General features: G+C 40.0%; 1 protein-coding gene across 5 annotated transcripts in view; it reads left to right on the top strand.

Annotated features, from left to right (window-relative positions):
* Window positions 1-21947, top strand: part of REPS2 (RALBP1 associated Eps domain containing 2) — a 200029-nt gene that overhangs the window by 58972 nt on the left and 119110 nt on the right. For 4 of the 5 annotated variants that reach the window (XM_036016665.1, XM_036016664.1, XM_028522678.2 and 1 more), the window contains exons 3-5: window positions 805-953; window positions 3117-3243; window positions 11296-11393. In XM_036016665.1, the coding sequence (XP_035872558.1) occupies window positions 805-953; window positions 3117-3243; window positions 11296-11393 (374 nt within the window). The remainder of the gene's footprint in view (window positions 1-804; window positions 954-3116; window positions 3244-11295; window positions 11394-21947) is intronic. The other variant, XM_028522679.2, reaches the window with a different exon arrangement.

Below are 21947 nucleotides of genomic sequence, written 5' to 3' on the forward strand. Positions count from 1 at the left end.
AGTATGGCTAATGGTTTTGCCAGTAGGATCTGGTTGAACATTGGACTAATTGCTGTAACTTGATACCATTTTCCTTATTCCGTTATGAAAAGACAAGTGGAGATTGAATGTGAAAATTCCTTAAGGAATGACATAGGGTGAGAGACAGTTCTACCCAGGAAGTTAGCTGTAGGAAAGAAGGACCTTTTTGTAGGATAGTAGGACAGTAGCACTGGGCACTGGTTAAGAGCCAGCTCTGCCACAGATGAGCTCTGTGACCTTGGGGGATGTTACTTAGCTCCTTTATGTCTATTGCCACATCTGTAAATGAGGGCTAATGAAAGTCTTACCTTGTTGACTTGTGAGGATTAAATGAGTTAGTATTTGCAGATCTTAATACAGTGTCTGGCATATAATAAGTGCTATATAAATTTTGCTTGCTACCATTTGTCATTTATATAATACCACATCCTTTTTCTTGGTGCTGGACTAAAAGGCTGACGTGGAGATAAGTCCAACCAAATCCTGAACTAGGTCTGTGAAGATTTGATGGCATTGAAAAATGTTAAGCCAGAATAATTTGATTAGGTCTGCGAAGATTTGATAGCATTGAAAAATGTTAATCCAGAATAATTTGGTAAAACTGCAACATTTTTCTATCTTGACATTAATTATAGGAGTCCTTATTATGTCAAAAAAATTTTATCTATATTTAGTGTTCTGGAATTTTTCCTCAAAAGTGATTCATGGTTTGGCCAGTGAGTTCCCCTTTTCTCAGTTCTAAAACAAAGTCTCACTTGAGCTTCTCTGATTTTGGTCCTAAAGAATTGCCGCTGCCTCGCTTTATGATATCAAAGACTGAAGGTGAGATACGATTTGGGAACTCGGCTGAGCTGCACGGAACCAAGGTTCAAATTCCATATGTAATCTCGGAAAAAAATACCTTCAAAAGAATGGATGATGAGGATAAACAGGTAAGCTGCCTGATCAGGCACATCCATTTGATTCTGACCATGAAACCTCACTTCGCAGTGCCTCATATCTGCTGTCAAGCTTCCAGCAAATCTCACCATCTGGGATACAATTACAGACTTGGAAGTGAGCCAGTGAAGTTTCCTTGTAGCAAGAAATAGAGGCCGATGCATGGGCCCCTTATAGCCTGTTTTAATGTAGAATTGTATCCAAAGTAAGGCCACTGATTTAGTATACTTACTTGATTTCTCTAATCACAATTTCCTAATGAGTTCTTTGAAATGTAACTTCTCGGAGTTTTTATTAGGTCCTCTTCTCCAAAAAAAAAGTCTGGAGGAAAGATTTTTCTGGTTAAATATATTTGGAGAATGCTGCTTCACATCCTATTCTTGGGGAAGAGTAGACCCTCAGTCTTGGAGACTCATTGTGCGCATTACCACATTAAATGCCCTGAGGAGTCCTACAGTAAAGGGACCTGGGGATCTGTATTTACTACACTTATTTCACCAGGGAATCTTTTCTTGAGGGAGTATGTTTGGAATGGTGCCTTGTGAGCTCTGCCATTACACATTTAGCAAGTTAGGAACAAGAACAGGGAGGGTGGGCTTTTAAAATTAGACCACTAATTGTTAAAAGTCAGGTGGCGATTGGTAGGGACAACGATTTAAAATTCCAGAAGAGTGAGCCTGTCAAGAAGAGGTAGTCTTACACATTAGTAAACCCTGAGGTCATCAAGGTACAGCTCATAGTTTTTGTTTTGTTTTGTTTTTGTTTTTGTTTTTTTATGTAAATTTATTTAATTTTTAAAAAGATTTTATTTATTTATTTTTAGAGAGGGAAGGGAGGGAGAGGGGGGGGGGGAGAGAGGGAGAGAGGGAGAGAAACATCATCAATGTGTGGTTGCTGGGGGTTATGGCCTGCAACCCAGGCATGTGCCCTGGTTGGGAATCGAACCTGCGACACTTTGGTTCACAGCCCGAGCTCAATCCACTGAGCTACACCAGCCAGGGCAGCTCATAGTTTTAATAAAGATATTGAATCATGCAGACAAGTCAAATTATATTCGAAAGAACATCTTCTATAAGGCAAAGAAATGCTATATTTTAGGAAGATGAATCAAAATGTTTTTTCAGTGCAATGAAATTAAAGAACTAAGTTGAAGAACTAATTTATATGGCTCATCCTGATAATGCTGGATATATGAGGTCTTGCTGAAGTTTTATATTTATAGTTTTATGCCCATTCCCTGGCTGTGTGACTAAGGATACATCCTTTTCAGGCTGGATTTATTTGCTAGGCCCAGCCAATCTATGGGTGTGACCTCAAGTTCAAAGCAAATACTGTTTTCTTTTTCTTGAAGAAGAGTGTTAATCATTATCTGAGATCGCATGTTTTAGACTAATAGCAACTATGTAGTATGTTTGTTGATAAAAAGTACCATTTCTTCATACTTGGATACTCTGAAATTACTACTCTGTTGGTAGCATTAAAAAAATACAGAGGAGCAAACCCAGTAGCAGAGTAAGGTTCCTTATCTTGTCTAGGATCCAACATCAGGTTTACATTTGAATTGAGATTCAAACCGAAATGTGTTGAAGGCTCCATCCTACTTACTATGAGTGGGCTAGTGGAGTGGTTCATCCATAATGAACTATTTTGCCATCTCTCAATGTAAAAATGAAAAGCTGGAATTTTACTTGGCATATTAAGCTCTTAAGAATATTTAGCATTAAGCATTTTAAATATTTTTTTAATGCCCACACTTACTGGAAGACTTAATGAGTATAAATCCAGGAAATAGGGGCCTTTATTAATTAATGAATTAATCTGTCCAGAAAGAGATCAAAATTGGGGAGTATGAATGTTATTTCATATGATCAGTGTCTTTTATTTTCCAAAGGAAAATATTATTGGAATCACTGAAAGTGTTCCAGGGTTGTTTTAATAATTTAGGTACCTGTGCACTGGTGCGATTTTATCCTCTGGGAGACTTTTGAATCCTCAGACACGGATTTTTAACCTAGACAAATTTTGGGAAATATTTCATCCATGTGTTAAATCAGCTGGTTCACCAATAGTAGAGTTGCACTGTAGTTCATAACTGCAGCTCAGAGCGCCAGGCTTCTCGAGTGATTGTCTCTGAACTCTGCTCTGGTTCTTTGAAGCAGGAAACACAGTCTCCCACGATGTCACCTCTCGCCTCCCCTCCTTCTTCCCCGCCTCATTACCAGAGGGTGCCCTTGAGCCATGGCTACAGTAAACTGCGGAGCAGCACGGAGCAGATGCATCCAGGTAAGAGGCGATCTGTGGGCCAGCTGTCTCAGGCAGGGTCTTAGAGACGCCTTAATCTATCAGGCAGCAATGCTGCCAGCTGCTGAATCTCTGGACTTAATTACCTCTGTCTTTGGAAACACAGCTCAATTTAATTTTATTCTTTCAAGCAAGGTTGAAAAAAATAAAATGAAAATAGTAATGCCTTGTTTTCCATCCTACAAACTGGTTCATCTTTAGACTTGTAAACAACGATTTAGGTGGTTTAATCCTTCATATACAGATTTCATAACAAAGAAAAGTGGTATATTTTAAGGGGTTGTATTGTTCATTATTTTCTGCAAACATACCAAACATATTTATAAAATAACTGTTTTTATGGAAATTAAAAATATAACAGCAAACGCAAAAGAGTTGATTCAACGGTTAAAAACTGGTCCCATACATGGAAATATTTAGCTCTTGTGTTTGGAAATAAGAATAAGGGAGATGCTAGGGAAAGCATTTTGCTGAGGAGTGTGTAAACTGCCAGTTGTGGGTCGGTTGCCTGCTGGGTCACATTTACGCTGTGCTGGCCATGTTAGTGGTTAAAATATGTTAGCTGGTTCTGAGGATGACTTGCAGAGTTCACTGCCTAGGCTGCAGTGCTAAATAAAACTCCATAAATTCGCTGCAGCATCTTGTCCTCCTGGGGCTCAGGCTGCTAGTTTAAGATATGACCAATTAAAGGTATTCCAGAATTGGATATCCATAACCCCCCTTTTTCCTTTGTGGACTGTGGCTGAAAGTGACCCAGTTTCTGTAGGTTTTGCTGCATTGAAAATAGTGGTGACTTCTAGAGGGACACAGATATAAAACGTGCTAGCCTAGACAAGAGAGAGGCTGTAATCTTGCAGAGAGAAGCGTATATGGCATAATGGAAAAATCTTTTGATTGGAATCAGAAGGTGTGTGTTTATGTGACTAGCTATGTGACTTCCGGCAAGCCATGTAGCTGCTCTGAACCATGATTGCCTCTCTTTTAATAGTATCTTATAGAGATGTTGTGAGGGTTAGTGAGAATAGGAGTGTGAAATCTGATTGGAAATTAAGTCCTTTGCAAATGCAAGATGATATTGTAACAAGAAATTACTCTCTTAAAACTGATGTCTGCAACCAAATGGGGCTGAGAATTCATTGTCCTCTTATAGTCCCTCCTGCTTGATTTCCTTGATTTTTGGAAGTTTTTTTTTTTTTTTTTAATTCCTAATCTTATTTGGGCTTGAAAGTTGGAGTTCTGTGCCTAGCATGGTGTCTATTTTTTGGTTTTTAATTCACAGATGAGTCATTTTTGTTCTATTGAGTCAGTATTCACCAAGTTCTACCCTATCTTTTTGATATGCCTTAAACAACTTGTTTATACTACCTCTATTGCATTCCCCATTCTCTCCTCATCCCATTCAAATTGGACTTCTGTTCCCCCAGTGGCAAGGAAACAGCCTGTTTCTCTCCATCGTTCTTAACTCTTAGCAGCGTCTGTCAAGGTTGTTCGTGCGTTTATGCTTTCTTATCTCTCCTTTTAAAAAAAATAAGGTAAAATTTACAAATAATAAAATACACCCATTTAAAATCTACAATTTGAATTTTAACAAATGGATATACCCATGTAGACACTATTTTGATCAAGAGTAGAACATTTCCATCACCCCAGAGATGCCCGTTTCTAATCACCCCCTGCTCCCCGATGTAAGCACTGTTCTGACTTTTACCACTATAGATTCCATATAAGCACTGTTCTGACTTTTACCACTATAGATTAGTTTTGCCCCTTCTAGAACTTCATATAAATGGAATCATATTGAATGACTGCTCTTATTTGTCTGCTGTCTTTCTCTCAGCATAGTGGTTGAGATTCGTCTATGTTGTTGTGTGTTTCAGTAATTTGTTCCTCTTTGTTACTCAGTAGTGATCCATTGTATGAATGAATCACACTTTGATTAGCCATTCTTCTATTGATGGGCATTTGGGTTATTTCCAGTGTTTGACTGTTATGAACAAGGATACTGTGAACATTTGTGTGTGAGGATTTTTGTGATATGAGGTTATAATTTCCCTGGTACCTAGGAGTGGAATTGTTGAACTTAGGGTAGGTGTATGAGAAAGTGCCAAGTAGTTTTCCAAGGGAACTGTATACTCCCACCAGCAATGTATGAGCGTTTATGCTCCTTGAGAGCACTTGGTACTCTCAGTGGCTTCTTTTTCCTCAGCGTTTTCACATTTAGCCATTCTGTTAGATGTTGGGTGATACCTCTTTGTGGTCACTCTTTCATTCTGAAACATTGTTCTCTAGGTTTCTGTTACCCCTTCCTGATTTTTCTGATTCATCACGATCCTTAGACTGATGAGCTACTCTTCCAGAGGGTTCTCCTTTGTACAGCATACCCACAGAGAGGAGTCTGAGTGAACAGTCGTCTGTTTCTCAAGGAGCTGAGTTTCCTGGGTCTGGCCATGGATTAGGAGGCTGTTAGGTCCCTGTAGCTGGGAACAAGGACATTCATAAATAAAATATTTACAGGTATTTTCATTTAAACTTCTTCGTCTGCCTAAATCAAAGGAAGGGAGAGTTTTCCTGTATACAACTTGGGTCTATCTTAAGATTTTTGCTTCTAATTGATACTATTCACACCAAACTTTGTCAGTTCCTATTTATGTAATATCTGTGGATTTCCCCACAAAGGATTGTCTTTATTTTGCTTCCTTTTCTGTCATGTATCTTTAGGTGAAGAAGTAAGAGGAGACCACATGTCTTCCTTCTCTCTCTCTCCCTACATTTTCAGAACTCAGTTTCTCTTCAGGCTTCCATGTATTCCCCCCAATTTGTTTCTTAATTCACCTCTGTTGCCAGGATTCTCTTTTCTCTTTCTGTACTCCATCTTCTCTTTATTCTAGATGGATCCTTCCCTTGAGTATTATGAAGTGTCCTTCTGTATCTCTTTTTATGGCACTTGTTTTGAAGTCTATTTTGTCTGATATGAGTATTGCTATCTTGGCTTTTTTTTTCCTGTCCATTTGTTTGGAATATTTTTGTCCAGCCCTTCACTTTCAGTCTGTGTAGGTCTTTCATCCTGAGGTGGGTCTCTTGTAGGCAGCATATGTGCGGGTCATGATTTCTTACCCATGCATCTACTCTGTGTCTTTTGATTGGAGCATTTAATCCATTTACATTTAAGATTATTATTGATAAGTACTTATTCATTGCCATTTTACCCCATTTGTACCTATGTTCCTGTCTCTCTTTTTCTTCCTCTTCTTAAAGCAGTCCTTTTAGCATATCTTGCAATGCTGGCTTGGTGGAGGTATGTTCTTACAGCCTTCTTTGTCTGGGAATCTTCTTATTTCCCCTTCTATTTTAATTGAGAGCCTTGCTGGAATGAGTAGTCTTGGTTGCACGCCTTTGCTTTTCATTTCTTGGAATATTTCTTGCCATTCCCTTCTGGCTTGTAGTGTTTCCATTGAGAAGTCAGCTGCTAGCCTTATCAGGGCTCCCTTGTATGTTACTTCTTGTTTCTCCCTTGCTTCCTTTAAGATTCTCTCTTTGTTTTGGAATTTTGCCATTTTAATTATGATGTGTCTTACAGTGCGCTTCTTTGGGTTCCTCTTGATTGGGACCCTCTCTGCTTCCTGGACCTGTGTGGCTTTTTCTCTCATCAAATTAGGGAAGTTTTCTATCATTACTTTTTCAAACAGGTTTTCTATCCCTTGCTCCTCTTCTTCTCCTTCTGGTATCCCTGTTATATGGATATTATTACGTTTCATGTTGTCCTGCAGTTCCCTTAACCCCTCTTCATTCTTTTTGAGTCTTTTTTCCTTTTCTTGCTCTTTCTGGGATTTTTTTTCCTACCTTGTTCTTCAGCTTGCTGATTCAGTGGTCTGCTTCATCTAGCCTGCTTTTGATTCCTTCTACTGTGTTCTTCAATTCAGAAATTGTATTCTTCATTTCCTCTTGGCTCTTGTTGATAGTTTCTATGTCCTGTTTCATGCTGATATAGTTTGCAGTGAGTTCATCATAGTTTCTTTGTAGTTTTTGGTAATTCTCACTGAACTCATTGAGCTTCCTTATAACCATTGCTTTTATCTCAATCTCTGATAGTTGACTTGCCTCTATTTCATTTAGCATTCTTTCTTCAGCATCCTTTCCTTTTGATTGGGTGTTGTTTCTTTGTTTTCCCATTGTTTGTGAGACTCTTGTTGTTTGCTTCTGCTTCTTAAATTGATCTTTTTGACTCCCTGAGTTCATGGTGTGAACTTCTATGGTAGGAGACCTGTGAGATTCAGTGGTGCAGACTCCTTAATCTCCTGAACTTGATGCTCTTGGGATGCCCTTTATGCTGTGTATGTTGGCTCTCTGGATGTAATTGGGTTTTGATTGTTGTTGGGTCATTCTTTGGTGGGTCCTGCCCACCACCTGGTTGACTGAGGGTCACTCCACCTACCACGCCTTGTATACTGTTGTGCAGGTACAGTCAGATTGTGCTGAAGCTGACTGTTCTGTCTGTCCAAGGTTATATGTCTTCTCTCTTGCTGTTGTTCAGTTGTTTGTTCTCGGTGATTTCACCACAATTTAGTTGTGATTTTGTATTTGTCCTGGGAGGAGGTTCGTGTGGCTTCCATTCACTCCTCTGCCATCTTGTGCCATTCTGTTCCCTTTGGTATAGACAGTAACATGTCTAAAATCTGTTAAACCTTAGCATTCTGGTACTAAGCATTCTAGACTTATTTTTAGTTTCTACCTTTTCAGAAAGGAGTTTTGTTACTTAGATAATTTTCTTGTAACACATTTTTCTGGGGTTATTTCCATGTTCAATATTCTGCCATAATTCCTGGCTGGTGGGGCATGTGTTGAGTATGTTTTAAATCAGACTGAGCACCATCAGACTGGTTTATAGTTGAGCCTCTCTTCAGCGTCTCTCCCAGGCTCCTGCTAGTCTCATCTGCTGGATGTAGCTCTAGCTAATGTTCATTGCAAATGACTTATGTGCCAGGCACTGTGCTGAGATCTTTATGTCCATTATTTTCTTCTCAACTGTACTCCTCAGCGGCAGACAATGCTATCCATATTTTTTAAAAGATATTTATTTATTTATTTGAGAGGGGAAGGGAGGGAGAAAGAGAGAGTAACATCAATGTGTGGTTGCTTCTCATGTGGTCCCCACTGGGGACCTGGCCTGCAACCCAGGAATGTGCCCTAACTGGGAATTGAACCTGCGATACTTTGGTTCGCAGCTCACGCTCAATCCACTGAGCTATGCCAGCCAGGCTATCTATATTTTTTAAAGATTTTATTTATTTATTTTTAGAGAGGGAAGGGAGGGAGATAGGGAGATAGAGAGAAAGAGAGAGAAACATCAATGTGCGGTTGCTGGGGGTTATGGCCTGCAACCCAGGCATGTACCCTGGCTGGGAATCGAACCTGCGACACTTTGGTTCACAGCCCGCGCTCAATCCACTGAGCTACACCAGCCAGGACATTATCCATATTTTTAAAAAAGAATGTTTAAATCACAGGAATACATGTGTGTAGTTAGATAATACTTGGATGCCTATAGTAAACACAACTGTTCATCTCACTGAACCTGTTTCTGGTCTCCAGAGGCAACTACTTTCAGCTCTCTTCCTTGGTTCCTCTGATATCTAATGTCTTATTTCAAAATCACTATGTCTGTTCTCCTATTTCTTATACATTTTATTCCAGTGTATCAATTCTAGGTATCTACTCACTTAAGAGCATGGGTCATGATGTTCATCTCCTGGCCCTAAAGACAGAGTTGGTGGGCCTACATTTCTCATTTCTGTCCATTTCTAACCTGTGTGGCTATGGGTATTTCACTTTTCTGGGCCTCAGTTTCCTTAATCTCTAAAATGGAATAATCTCTGCCTCAGAGGTTTGCTTTGTGGATCAAATGAAAAAAATGTAAATATCTGTGCCTACCACAGTTCCTGGCACATTGTAGGTGCTCAAATGTTCTCTACTATTTTATTTTGTGTTTTTGTAATCTAGAATTCATTTTATTTGTGCAAGTCTTAAGTATTCTTGAAAGTCACCTTCTGGCTGTCATTCACTGGGTTGACTGCAGATACAGAGTCTTTATTGTGAAGTTACTCATGTCACACTGTGTTAGTTTGACATTGAATCTCACAGTGATGAAATCTTCAGGGTTTGTTTTGTATTGCTATTCTTGGAGAAGGATGGTACTTCTAGTTCCTTATTAAACCTCTTGTAAAGGGAATGTAAGAATTAATTTTTTTTTTGCACTGAGTTGCATGTCTTGTGTTTTATTTGGGAGGAAGGTGACTAGAAGCAATAAGCAACACCTACCTTGTTACCTCCTGAGTTCAGATCCAGTTGCAGAATGAGACCAAGGATTGCCTGAATATCAGCTGTGTTACCAATAAAGCTGATTAGAGCACGTCTTAGGTTTGTGATTGCATGAGCTTCAGATATTCACCTTTCCAGTCACAGGCAGGCATAGTCAACCCAGGCTTCCCACAGAAGCAGAAAGAAAAATCTGCCCTTGAGACCAGACCTCTCCAAAAATGATCACCCACGTGGCCAAGTCTTTGTTCAAGCATTACTGATGAGATAGGTCTGCCATTTCCAAGGAACGAAAGCCTTTGTAGGTGACGGACTACAGCCATAGGCCCAATGGCTTCCCCCACACGTTTCCCGTCTAGCCAGTAGAAGCTCCCTTATTCTGAGGGGAACCAGAGGCGTGTGGGATCAGGGAAAGCTTATGCCCCCCTAGTATCCCGACCGTGGTACAGCTTACTGTCATTCAAACCTTCCAGCATTGAGTTTGACTTGGTGTTTTATCAAAGTGAAATGATCTTAAAAGTCTTTCTCTGAAGACAATACCTGCCTTCCAGCTGAGATTGATTTTTAAATTTTAGATTATGTGTTCTCTGTATATATTTCTTTCCCATTTTTATATTTTTAATCATTTTAGCAGAGTCTGAAAATCCACTAAATGATTTGCCAGGCAGTGATTTTGTTACTTTAATGTGTTATAATCTTGTGTTTCAGTTTCTTGGATGAAATACAATAAGCAGATGTGAGCCCAGGAGTTGTTTGTTATTCTTGATATGCTATTGTTATATACTTTCTTTGTTTTCAAAAGATCACACAGTGTTAAAGGTGATGCACTAACAAGGCTGCTCTGCTCTCTCTACCTAATTTTATTTATAAGGAAGCTATAGAAAGAAAGCGTTTTACTTCTTTACATACTTCTAAAAGCTCAAACTGTTATCCCACACAGATCAGAAATGGTGCCATCTTGGGTGATAATTTCTCCTTTCTCTTGGAGCTGAGTACTACGTGGTTATGTTCAACTGTTTTTGTGCCCTACTGGCAAGGTCATTAAATGTTCCGGAAATAAAAGGAATAAAAAAAATTGTTCATTTTTATGGCTTAAAACTTTTTCTTAAAAGTAACAGTTATTTTTAGTTTGTTTATCAAAAGATAAAATAATACATATAAAATACATTTATTGCTTTCTGTATTTTTCTCTGTTTGGTTTTACATACTTGCCAAAAGAGGAAAAGAAGACAGTGCCATTTTAGTTTTCAAAAATAAAACAAAATAAATAATAATGTTGAGTCTTACTGTTCAAAATGCATATTCATTTTCTTTTTTGGGGGGTGGGCAATGAATTGAAGACTTTTAAACAGGAGGGTATATATAGAATGTACCTTATGTTAAGAATTTGAGCACTTATGACATGGTACTTTTCTACCTATCCTTGTTTTCTATCACAATTTAGATTCTCACCATTTCACCCTCAACGATTTATTCCTAATCTTAACCTGATGTAAAGATTTTCCTGCCTTATCACAAATTGGTTGGGTATCTTTAGATTGTTCAGTGAAATTGTACCCAGGGGCACCAAGGTTTGTCTGTCCTAGGCGGCCCTATGCACATAAGCTCTAATTCCTTTGCTAATTCTGCCCTTAAAAGCACACACTGTATCAGTTGGAATGTGAAGTCATAATTTTTGGATGGAATCTTTGTGTCTCATACTGACTTTCCCTCCTGTTTCAGCTCCTTATGAAGCTAGACAGCCCCTTGTCCAGCCCGAGGGATCCTCATCAGGGAGCCAAGGAGCCAAGCCCCCTCGGCATCAGGCTTCCCTCATCCGGGTAAGTGATGTTAGGGGGTTATACTAATGGGAGACTTTCGGGGACCTGGCTTTTTGATGGGCTCTCTCTTTTTTTTTTTTTACAAGGAAGATAGAAAATTGCCCTTTTCATGCAAATATTACACTTCTGTTTTTTGTCTATTTTCTTAAACCTTCTTACTTTATATGTTTCTCGGTGTCTGTAGACTACTTCAGGCTGGTTCTTAGGCTTTGGTGTATCTAAAATGCCCTTGCACCTTTATCTACTTAATTGTTAGGTACTTTCTTCAGGAGAGCTTTACTTTTTCCAAAATAGCATATCATAACCTCTGTCTTATTTATTCTTTATTATCACTCATCCAGTGCATAGTTAGCCCTTGCCTGTTTGTTTGGTGCTTCCAATTACATTGCAATCTTTTGGAAGGCAGGCATAGTTTTTCTGTATTCCCCCTTAGTGCCTAGTTCAGTGCTGTTTGGAGAACAATTATTTTACAAGTGGCAGCAACTACTTTTTCCCCATATGTTATGGATACAAAAGAAATACTGTGGCAGAGGCACAAGTGATATTTCAGTTTTTCCTGGCTACACCATTGCTTAGAACATTTCAGCTTCCATTTCTACATTATTTTCCTTTGGATAAAGAAGTCTTATTTTTCCCCCCTGTATTTGCCACTGTTTTTTTGTGTAGTATCTCTGAGTCCTGTGCTGGGGAAGTCATGTTCCTAACAAAAAAAGTGTGTGTGTGTGCATGTGTGTCTGCATGAGAGAAGTTATGGAAAAACTTGGTTCACTGTTTGACCCTAAAGACAAGAGGAAGTAGGGTGGTTTGTATAACACTTCAACAGTCCAAATTGGGGAGAGGATCACTTATGTGCAGGCAGTTCTACTCAAAATAGCAGGGTGGTGTCAGATAACTCCCATAAGGAAATGGGCTGGTGTCTGGATCAGAATAGACAAAGGCTAAGGAAGATCATGGTGTTTACTGAATATCACTGGGAATGGGTACTATGGTATGCATGGTACAGAACTTTTATCTTCTAAGGTAGTGGTACTTTGTGTCCAAAGAACTTTCTTAAAGAATAATTTAACCATATGTTCAGTATTTATATTTAATGCTTCTTGCCAGCTATAGCATTTAGGTACTGTTATATCTGTTAGTATAGATGAGTTAACTGGCTGAGAGAGGTTAAGGTCTAAGGTTTTATTTATAACTCCTAAGTGGCAGAACCAGAATTTGAACCCAGGCCTGCCCAATGTCAAAACTTGCATTTTAAAATACTTGGGTATGCATTAGAGTCCCATGTTACAAGGAGGCTAAGTTCTAAAGTTGCTGCATAAACAAACATTGGCAGTAGTAAAAAAATATTCCTGAAAATCCTGTATTGGTACCACACTGCAGAGCCAAGATGCCATTCTCTCCTAGGCCCCATAGAGCTCAACTTTACTCCTGAGTTAGAACAGATAGCTGTTTCTTCAGATGAGTCCCAGATGTAGCAGTTGGCTGCATTTAAAGGTCCTGGGGTACAAAAATAGGTGTCTTTAAACACAAGAATCACACCCACGGTGGAGTGATGGCTACATTAGGAAAGCTATCAGAGGGACTGGGGTTTATCTAAAAAATTCTCAGGGTGTGGCTGTGCTTGTTTATGCAGAGAATATTCTAGTGCCATGGAGGCCACATTCTGAATGGTTAGAATGGTGGTCAAACAGGCAGTAAATCATGAACTTTGCAGTGGTCGCATGGGGCTTACTGGTCCTTTTTACCTGACACCCTAGGTGGGATGGCCTTGGGCTCTCACTTGGATTGGTGTCCTGTGACTTCTCTTCAAATCTCTAGGTATATTTTTTTGCTGATACACATGCTTCTTGGGTATTTCACTCACCTGATGTCTACTAAACATGTATTACATACTAGGTACTGTGTTGAGAATACAAACGAGAGGTATAATACTCCCATTCCCTGCCCTCATGAAGCTTATAGACTATTGAGGGATATAACCATTAATCAAACCATCACAGTGTGATGTCAATGGAAAGTACAGTGTGCTTTGATGGTTAAAAATGGTGGGAGGGGAGATGGTTTTGACCTAGCCTTGGCAGGCAGGGAGTGACATTTGAGTTGAAATGAGGGTTCATAGGTGTTAACCAGGTGAAGGAGTGGGATTGGAGGAAATAGGCAAGAAGATAGAGGGAACTGCACACAAAGATATTTTCTTTGTGCTTAGCATTTTATACACATCATCTCGTTCACTTCTCACAGCTATTTTATGAGGTAATTTCTGTTGTTATCCCGTTTTTCAGATGTTAAAACCTGAGGTTTGAAAGACCTTATTTAATTTGTCCAAGGTTACAGCCAGGAAGTGGTAGGAGTGGAGTTCAAACACTGGACATGATTCCTTATTCTCTGGCTCAGGAACCATATGGAAGATGATGTCATCTGTTAAGCTGAGAAGCCCTGGATGAGAAACTGGTGTTGGGAGTATTGGGGAAAGATTGTAAGTTCAGCGTTGGATGTTAGAATTTGAGCTTTTGATATAGCTAAGAGGAAGTGTCAGAGATGGTAGGATATATGAGTCTGGAGTTTTGGGGAGAGCCAGGCTGGACATAAGTATTTGGCAGTGATTAGAAGGACTTTAGGTATACTGCAGAAAAAATCAGACAGGTGCTCATCCAGGTCCAACCGAACTCTCTGTGACCTTGGGGCAAGTCGTTCTCTTTTCTGTAATATGAATGACTTGGAATGGATTTCACAGTTCATTGTAGTAATCTGCAACAGTCTGATTCCCTTAATGTTTATTTGGCATCGGTGAAGTTCCCCCCTCCTGTTTGGAGCATTGCCTTCTGTTTCGGATGAGAGCAAGGGGCCTTGTTTTGGGACAGCAGTATGTGGTTTTCATGGCTGATATGTTTTTCTTTCTTTAGTTCTTAGGTTTCCTTCTTACGTCTGTCAGGTTGGCTTGGCTGAACTCCATGTCCCAGAAAGCAAAATGCCAACCTGAATTAGTCATGTAGGTGAGGGGATCTGAAGTGAAGGCTCTTGGTGGAAGGGGATTAATATGGATTCAGCATGGTGCTAGCCCAGACCAGGCTAAGTAATTCCCCTCAGGTTGCCATGTTAATGTGCTGATGGCAGCCTTGCTATCTTCCAGCTGCTTCTGTGGCCTTGTATTCAAGCCCTTCCTGTCTGATTGGGAGGAGGTGGCCTGTGGGTTTTGAGGACTCTGGGCCAGCTTTGTTGCAGTTCACAGGCTTGGCATTTTAGAGGTACTTATGCCAAAATCAAGACTCAAATTTGGGGTCTTTTTGGTTAATATTTTAGGAATTTCAATTTTTTTTGTTAAGATGGTAGATGGTTGACAGTGGTTTGCAAATAAAATGGTATGTCTCCTGCTTCATCTATTATCATGAGTTTGTAGGTCATTTTATAGTTTACTTTTCACAAATTATTCTAACTATCTAGATTATGTAGGCATTACGTAGGCATTTTGCTGGTATAGGATTTAGAAATGCCCCTTCCACTCCCACTATACTACGCTGCCTCTGTTTTTGCCACTGTTGCCAGAAACTACCTAGTGTTAAGCCCTTGTCTAATTAACCCCTTGTCAGCTTTTGACACTGATTCATCATTTGGTGTCCATGATGTCATCCTATCCTGATTTTTCTCTCATTTCTATGACTATCTGCTCTTGATCTTTTTCAGTTCTTCTTCCACCTGCCTCATACATGTTGGTGCGTCCTAGATCTAATTCTCACTCTATTACTCCTTAGCTATGTGGAGGCTGATGACCACATATATTTTTCTGCTCGTCATCTTCACTCAAGAGTCCCACTGTCACTTTAAACGTCTTAACCAGAAAACTAGCTTTCATTCTTGCGCTCCTGGCTCCACCCACTCATTGGCACATGCCAGAATGCTGGTCACTGTCTCTGAGTCCTGTCTCACCCATTTTCTCCATTCAGTTACCAAGTCTTGGCCATTTTACTTTCTAAATATCTCTTACCTGCCCATTCTTCCTCAGTTAAGGCCGTCTTCTGTCACCAAATCTGTTACATCAGCCTCTCTTTCTTCTTGCTTCCACTGTTGCCTTATTTAAATCCATTATCCCCACTGCAGATGAAAATAATCTGAAAAATACAAATAGGTTCCTCCTACTCCCTTGATTGAAACCTGCCACACAATAGCCACTGCTCTCAAACCATCATCCACCTTCCCTAACACGGTTCCGGGGCCTGGTGTGTGGCCCCTGCGGCTGTCCTCTTCAGCCACAGCGGCCTGCTGCCTCTCTCCCTCTGTCCTCTGGCCATGCAGAAATGCCGACCACTTCCCATATGGTCCGTGTTCTGTGTGGGAGCCTTACTCTTCATCCTTGCTTTGCCTTCTTTGTTTCTCCTTTGTCTCAGCTCATCGATGTGTTTTTCCCATTGATAACACAAAATGCAAACGTTTTCTAATATTTCTTATATATGTGACGTTTCCATTTTTTTCATTCTTTTTTAAAAAAAACTGTTGAAGTACGGTTGTCTCCATTTCCCCGCCATAATTTTCCCCACCCCACCCACCCCCACCTCCCACCTTCATTCCTAAGCCCCTTCAGCTCTGACCATGGGTCCTTTATACATGTTCCTTCACAACACTTCCCCTATTTTTCTCCATTATCCCCTCCCCAGCCTGGGTTACTGTCAGTTTGTCCTTTATTTTCATGTCTCTGGTTGTATTTTGCTTCTTGTTTGTTTTGTTGATTAGGTTCCACTTACAGGTGAGATCATATGGTATCTGTCTTTCACTGCCTGGCTTATTTCACTTAGCATGATGCTCTCCAGTTCCATCCATGCTGTCGCAAAGGGTGGGAGCTCCTTCTTCTTTCTGCTGCATAGAATTGCATTGTGTAAATGTACCACAGTTTTTTGATCCACTCATTTTCTGATGGGCGCTTAGGTTGCTCCCAGCACTTGGCTATTGTAAATTGTGCTGCTAAACTTTTTAAGAACACTGTGGCTGTAACATACAGAGATTTTTTTCATTTATTTGTATGTAGCTGTCCAGATCTGCCAACACCATTTGTTGAAGAGGCTATTTTTACTCCATTTAATGCTTCTACCCCCTTTGTTGAATATTAATTCACCATGGAGACATGGCTTTATTTCTGGGCTCTCTGTTCTGTTCCATTGATCTATGTGTCTGTTCTTATGCCAGTACCAGACTGTTTCAATTACAGTGGCCTTCTAATATAGTTTGATGTCAGGTATTGTGATCCCTTCTACTTTGTTCGTTTCTCAAAATTGCTGAGGCTCTTTGGGGTTGTTTACGGTTCCATATAAATGTTTGAAATGGTTGTTCTACATCTGTGAAACATGTCATTGGTATATTTATAAGGATTGTGTTGACTTTATAAATTACCTTAGGTAGTATGGACATTCTGACAATGTTAAATCTTCTCATCCATGAACATTGTATATGCTTTCATTTATTTGTGTCTTCCTTAATTTCTTTCTTCAGTGTTGTATAGTTTTCTGAGTACAGGTCTTTTACCTCCTTGGTTAGGTTTATTCCTAGGTACTTTATTTAAAAAAAAGATTTAATTATTTATTTTTAGAGAGAGGGGAAGGGAGGGAGGAAGGGAGGGAGAGAAACATCAGTGTGTGGTTGCCTCTCATGTGGCCTCCACTGGGGAGCTGGCCTGCAACCCAGGCATGTGCCCTGACTGGGAATTGAACTGGCGACCCTTTGGTTTGCAGCCCATGCTCAGTCCACTGAGCTACACCAGCAAGGGCATGAACGTTTTCTAATAAACAGATAGGGGATGGTTTTTAGACATTGCTAGTCAGACACCATAGTAATCCAAAAGTCTATAACTTTAAAAACATTTATTTAACTTGGTTGTCTCCTTTTCCCCCTCATCCTTCTTTTTTTTTCTTTTTTTAAGTTTGGTTGTTAATAGCTGTGAGTTTGTTGTCACTTTACTGTTCATATTTTTTATCTTTTTTCTGAAATAAGTTCCTTTAATATTTCGTATAATAAGGGCTGGATGATGATAAACTCCTTTAATGACCTTACCTGGCGAGCACTTTCATCTTCCCTTCTATTCTAAATGATAGCTTTGCTGGATAGAGTAATCTTGGATGTAGGTCCTTGCCTATTATGACTTCAAATACTTCTTTCCAGCCCCTTCTTGCCTGCAAGGTTTCTTTTGAGAAATCAGCTGATAGTCTCATGGGAACTCCCTTGTAGGTATCTCCTTTTCTATTGCTGCTTTTAAGAGTCTCTCATTATCTTTCATCTTGGCTAATGTAATTATCATGTGCTTTGGTGTGTGCTTCCTTGGGTCCAACTTCTTTGGGACTCTCTGACCTTCCTGGACTTCCTGAAAGTCTTTTTCCTTTGCCAGATTGGGGAAGTTCTCCTTTATTTTTTCAAAGAAATTTTCAATTTCTTGCTCTTCTTCTTCTCCTTCTGGCACCTTTATGATTTGGATGTTGGAATGTTTAAAGCTGTCCTGGAGGTTCCTAAGCCTGTCTTCATTTTTTTGAATTTTTGTTTCTTCATTCTGTTCTGGTTGAATGTTTCTTCCTTCCTTCTGCTCCAAACTGTTGATTTGAGTCCTGGTTTCCTTCCCTTCACTGTTGGTTCCCTGTACATTTTCCTATATTTTACTTTTCATAGCCTTTATTTTTTCCTCTAATTTGTGACCATATTCAACCAATTCTGTGAGCATCCTGATTACCAGTGTTTTGAACTGTGCATCTGATAGGTTGGCTCTCTCTTCATCACTTAGTTGTATTTTTTTCTGCAGTTTTGATCTGTTCTTTCATTTGGGCCATTTTTTTTTGTCTCTGTGCTCCCCCTCATTCTTGTTCAGTCTGAATTTCTTGCCATGGCTCTTAGCTTGCTACAGACTGAACCATAGGTACTTCTGGCCAGAAGTAGATTCCCTCTGTTCCTTGAATCCTTTTGGAATGGTTCTGTTGGGTTAGCCAAAAAGTCCATTATGTTTTTTCTGTAAAATGAAAGACACATTATTTAAAAAATACATAATCTTTATTATATTTTTCCATTACCACTTAGTCCTCTTATACTCCCCTCCTCCCAGCAAATACCACCCTGCTGTCCATGTCCATGAATCCTTTTTCTTTTTTGCTCAATCCCTGTATTCCCTAATCTCCCCTCTCTTTTCACCAATAACTTCATTGATTTAGATATTTTGAGTAGGTTGGCTATATCCCACTATTGGCTTCTAGTGGGTGGAGGCCAGTGGTCCTGCTAAACATCTTCCAATGCATAAGACAGTCCCACAGCAAAGAATTATTTGGGCAAAATGTCAGTAGTACCAAGAAACTTCCCAAACCACTTTTGACACAGTTGATCAGTCACAGCACCTTCTTTATACACTGCACAAATCTTTTTGCATTTCAGGTGCGTTGTTTTACCTTTCTTGAAAGAATAAAGCATAATATGCCAAAAGTGTTGTGTATCTTCTTCCATCTTTTGACAAGTTTTTTTTTTAAATGCATGGTGATATGACAGCTGTCACAATACAATCTAACAAGATTGTTTTGAATGAAATTAAAGACAACTGAGCACTAGTAGAGCCATCGAATGGAAAAAACAGAATAAACACCAAAGTATGTGTGTAAAGGATGGTGAGAGAAGGAATACCCTGAGGCTCTGTTGGGGTGGTGTAAACATAAGTCCAGAGAGAATTGACGGTTGTCACAGGTAAATTATTCATCCTAAGAGTTTTTTTTTAAATATATCAAATTCCATTTGATTTTTTAATAATTTTTTTTTAAGACTTTATTTATTTTATTTTTAGAGAGGGAAGGGAGGGAGAGAGAGAGAGAGAGGGAGAGAGAGAGAGAGAGAGAGACAGACAGACAGACAGACAGACATCAATGTGCGGTTGCTGGGGGTTATGGCCTGCAACCCAGGAATGTACCCTGGCTGGGAATCGAACCTGGGACACTGTGGTTCCCAGCCCGCGCTCAATCCACTGAGCTACGCCAGCCAGGGACATTTTTAATTTTTGATAGAGATTTTAGAATTGGAGACTGTATCGATTTATACACTTGCCAACAATGTATGACAGTCTTTATTTTCCCATACCCATGCAAATACAATGTGGTAAAAAAAATCTCATGGTTCTTTGAGCTGCAATAGGTGAAAAATGATATCTCAGTGTAGTTTTAATTCATTTTCTTTATTAATGAAGTAGGATATCTTAAATTTATGAGTCATTTGTATTTCCTTTTCTGTGAATTGCTTCTTCATATCCTATACCTTTTTTTTTTCTTTTGGGTTATCAGTGTTTCCTTATTGGTTTGTCATTTCCACCAGTCTGAAACCAGAAGCTGGTGTGTCTGTTCCTTTGGACAAGTGAGAGATTGCAGGGTATGTGGAGAACTGCTGTTTGCATGGTGGAGAGGAGGTCCTGGGCACCTGAGGCCCTGGAAGCCGAGGAGGGACCCAGCTTCTTTTCAGTTCTGGAGTGTCCCAGGCTGCCTGCAGTGGGGATTTCCTGTTTATACCTTCATGACAGTACAGTTGTGTTACTTACTTTATGGAGCTAGGGAAATCTTCTGCTGTTAGGGGTAGTAAATGTCTACCCAGTGTGTCTGTGCACTGACCTGTCGTCATCGCTTAGACAGCTCAGTTTCCTTCCTCTGAGTGCAAGAGGAGGAAGAAAGGGAGGGGGAGGAACAGGGAGGGAGAAAGTATATGGGTGTTTGCCTTTGTGTGTAACAGGAAGAACTGGTTTGATACATTTTGTTTTAGGAATGCAAGTTCCTTGTTTTTTATGTGACATCTTGTTTTACTAGATTCATTCCCCATTTGATGTTAAACCCTCACTGGGGTTTTACCATCTCCTAGGAGGTAAAAGATTGCTGTGTCCTCACTGTGTTCATCGCCAACTCCACCTAGGACTGACAGATATCTGAATGGTCACTATTACCACAAACAAGTTTTATTTTTCATAGCAGCAAGCCCCCTTCCTACTCACCTGCTTATAATTATTTTTCAGATTTTGTATTTCTTATTTTTGAAACATTTAACTTCACTTGATACTGAAATTACTTTTCTCAGCCCAAACCTTTTTTTTTAGCTCTTATTGTATTCCTCAGGTGCTTATCATGTACCCATACTTCTTAACAAAGTGATGTGAATTGCTTGTGTTATTTATTTATTTATTTACTTACTGGGACGCACTTCTATGTGAAAGACAAAAATGTTTTGTGCTGCAAGATGAGAATGGCAAAAGATACTGGATCACTGAAAAACAGGTGACTTCAGAATATAAGAATAGGATGCCTGGGATAGAAATTGAAAGATGTTTTTGGGAAAAAAGACATTGCCTCAGTGGATATTAGAACTGATTTTGTGTCTTAAGGCCGTGCAAAATCCATGCTTAAGTTCAGGGGCCTCCCACCTCCAGGGTCGTGGACTGATACCAGTCAGTGGCGTTTTGGGAACCAGGCTGCACAGCAGGAGGTGAGCACCAGGCCGATGAATGAGGGAGCAAAGCTTCATCTGTATGTATAGCCATTCCCTGTCACTGGCATTACCACCTAAGCTCTGCCTCCTGTCAGATCAGTGGCATTTGATTCTCATAGGAGCACAAACCCTACAGTGAACTGTGCATGCAAGGACCGCTGCTTTAGGGAGTGGAGTGGGAGGAGGGTCAAAATGGTAGACTGATCTACATTAGAAGTGTAGCATCCCTGCAACAGGTTGGTTAGACTATTGATGAAAGCAAATAAACACACCTTATTTGTGGGTCAGTGTTGCTTTTCCCTATAAGGTATGAGCATTGCATTAAAGGCTTATGGTGTCCAGAACTTCCCTGGTAATAGCTACGGCCCACATCGATTTGGTAAATTTAGCCTCTCAGATGTAGCTGAAGACACCCGATGGAAGTCTTGATCTCACACAGTACTTTTTAAAGCTGGAAAGGAGAGTGTTGTTTGTTTCCAGCATATCCCCCAGGACCTTTTGGCCTCAGTAATTAATAATACTAGGCTGTGAATATGGAAGGTTCCTTTACAATAGCACCACATCAGCCCCAATCTGTACTGCCCTTGACCTCTGGTGAGCAGGTGGTGTCATACCCCCAGTTGCCTATCCCAGCAAGTGTCTCTACTGACCCAGTGTTTATTTGGCTCAGAGCTGTACTGGTCCATTAGCATTTGTATGTCATTTCAGGCCTCCCAACAGTCTTGGAAGGTAGACTACTTACAACATTACATGCTGTACTCATCTATTGGGTCAGCCACCATGGCAGGGGTACCCTGGGACTGCAAATATGATGCCTACTCTCAGGGAACTTGCAGTCAGGTGGAGGGGAGATGGATGTGAATCAAATGATCCCACCCCTGTATATATAATGGAAAACTGATAATTTCCCTAAAGGCAAGGGTATACTTTGGTAGCATGTAACAGAGAAATCTAACTTAGGGCTAGAAAGTGAGGGAAGACTTCCACAAAGAAGTGAGAGGTGACTAGAAATTAACCAGGCAAAAGAAGGATGGTGCTGGGAGGTGAGGAAAAGAGTGTCTCATGTGGTGGTAAGACATGTCTAGAGCT

This window comes from Phyllostomus discolor, chromosome X, assembly GCF_004126475.2.
Source record: "Phyllostomus discolor isolate MPI-MPIP mPhyDis1 chromosome X, mPhyDis1.pri.v3, whole genome shotgun sequence".
Taxonomy (NCBI): domain Eukaryota; kingdom Metazoa; phylum Chordata; class Mammalia; order Chiroptera; family Phyllostomidae; genus Phyllostomus; species Phyllostomus discolor.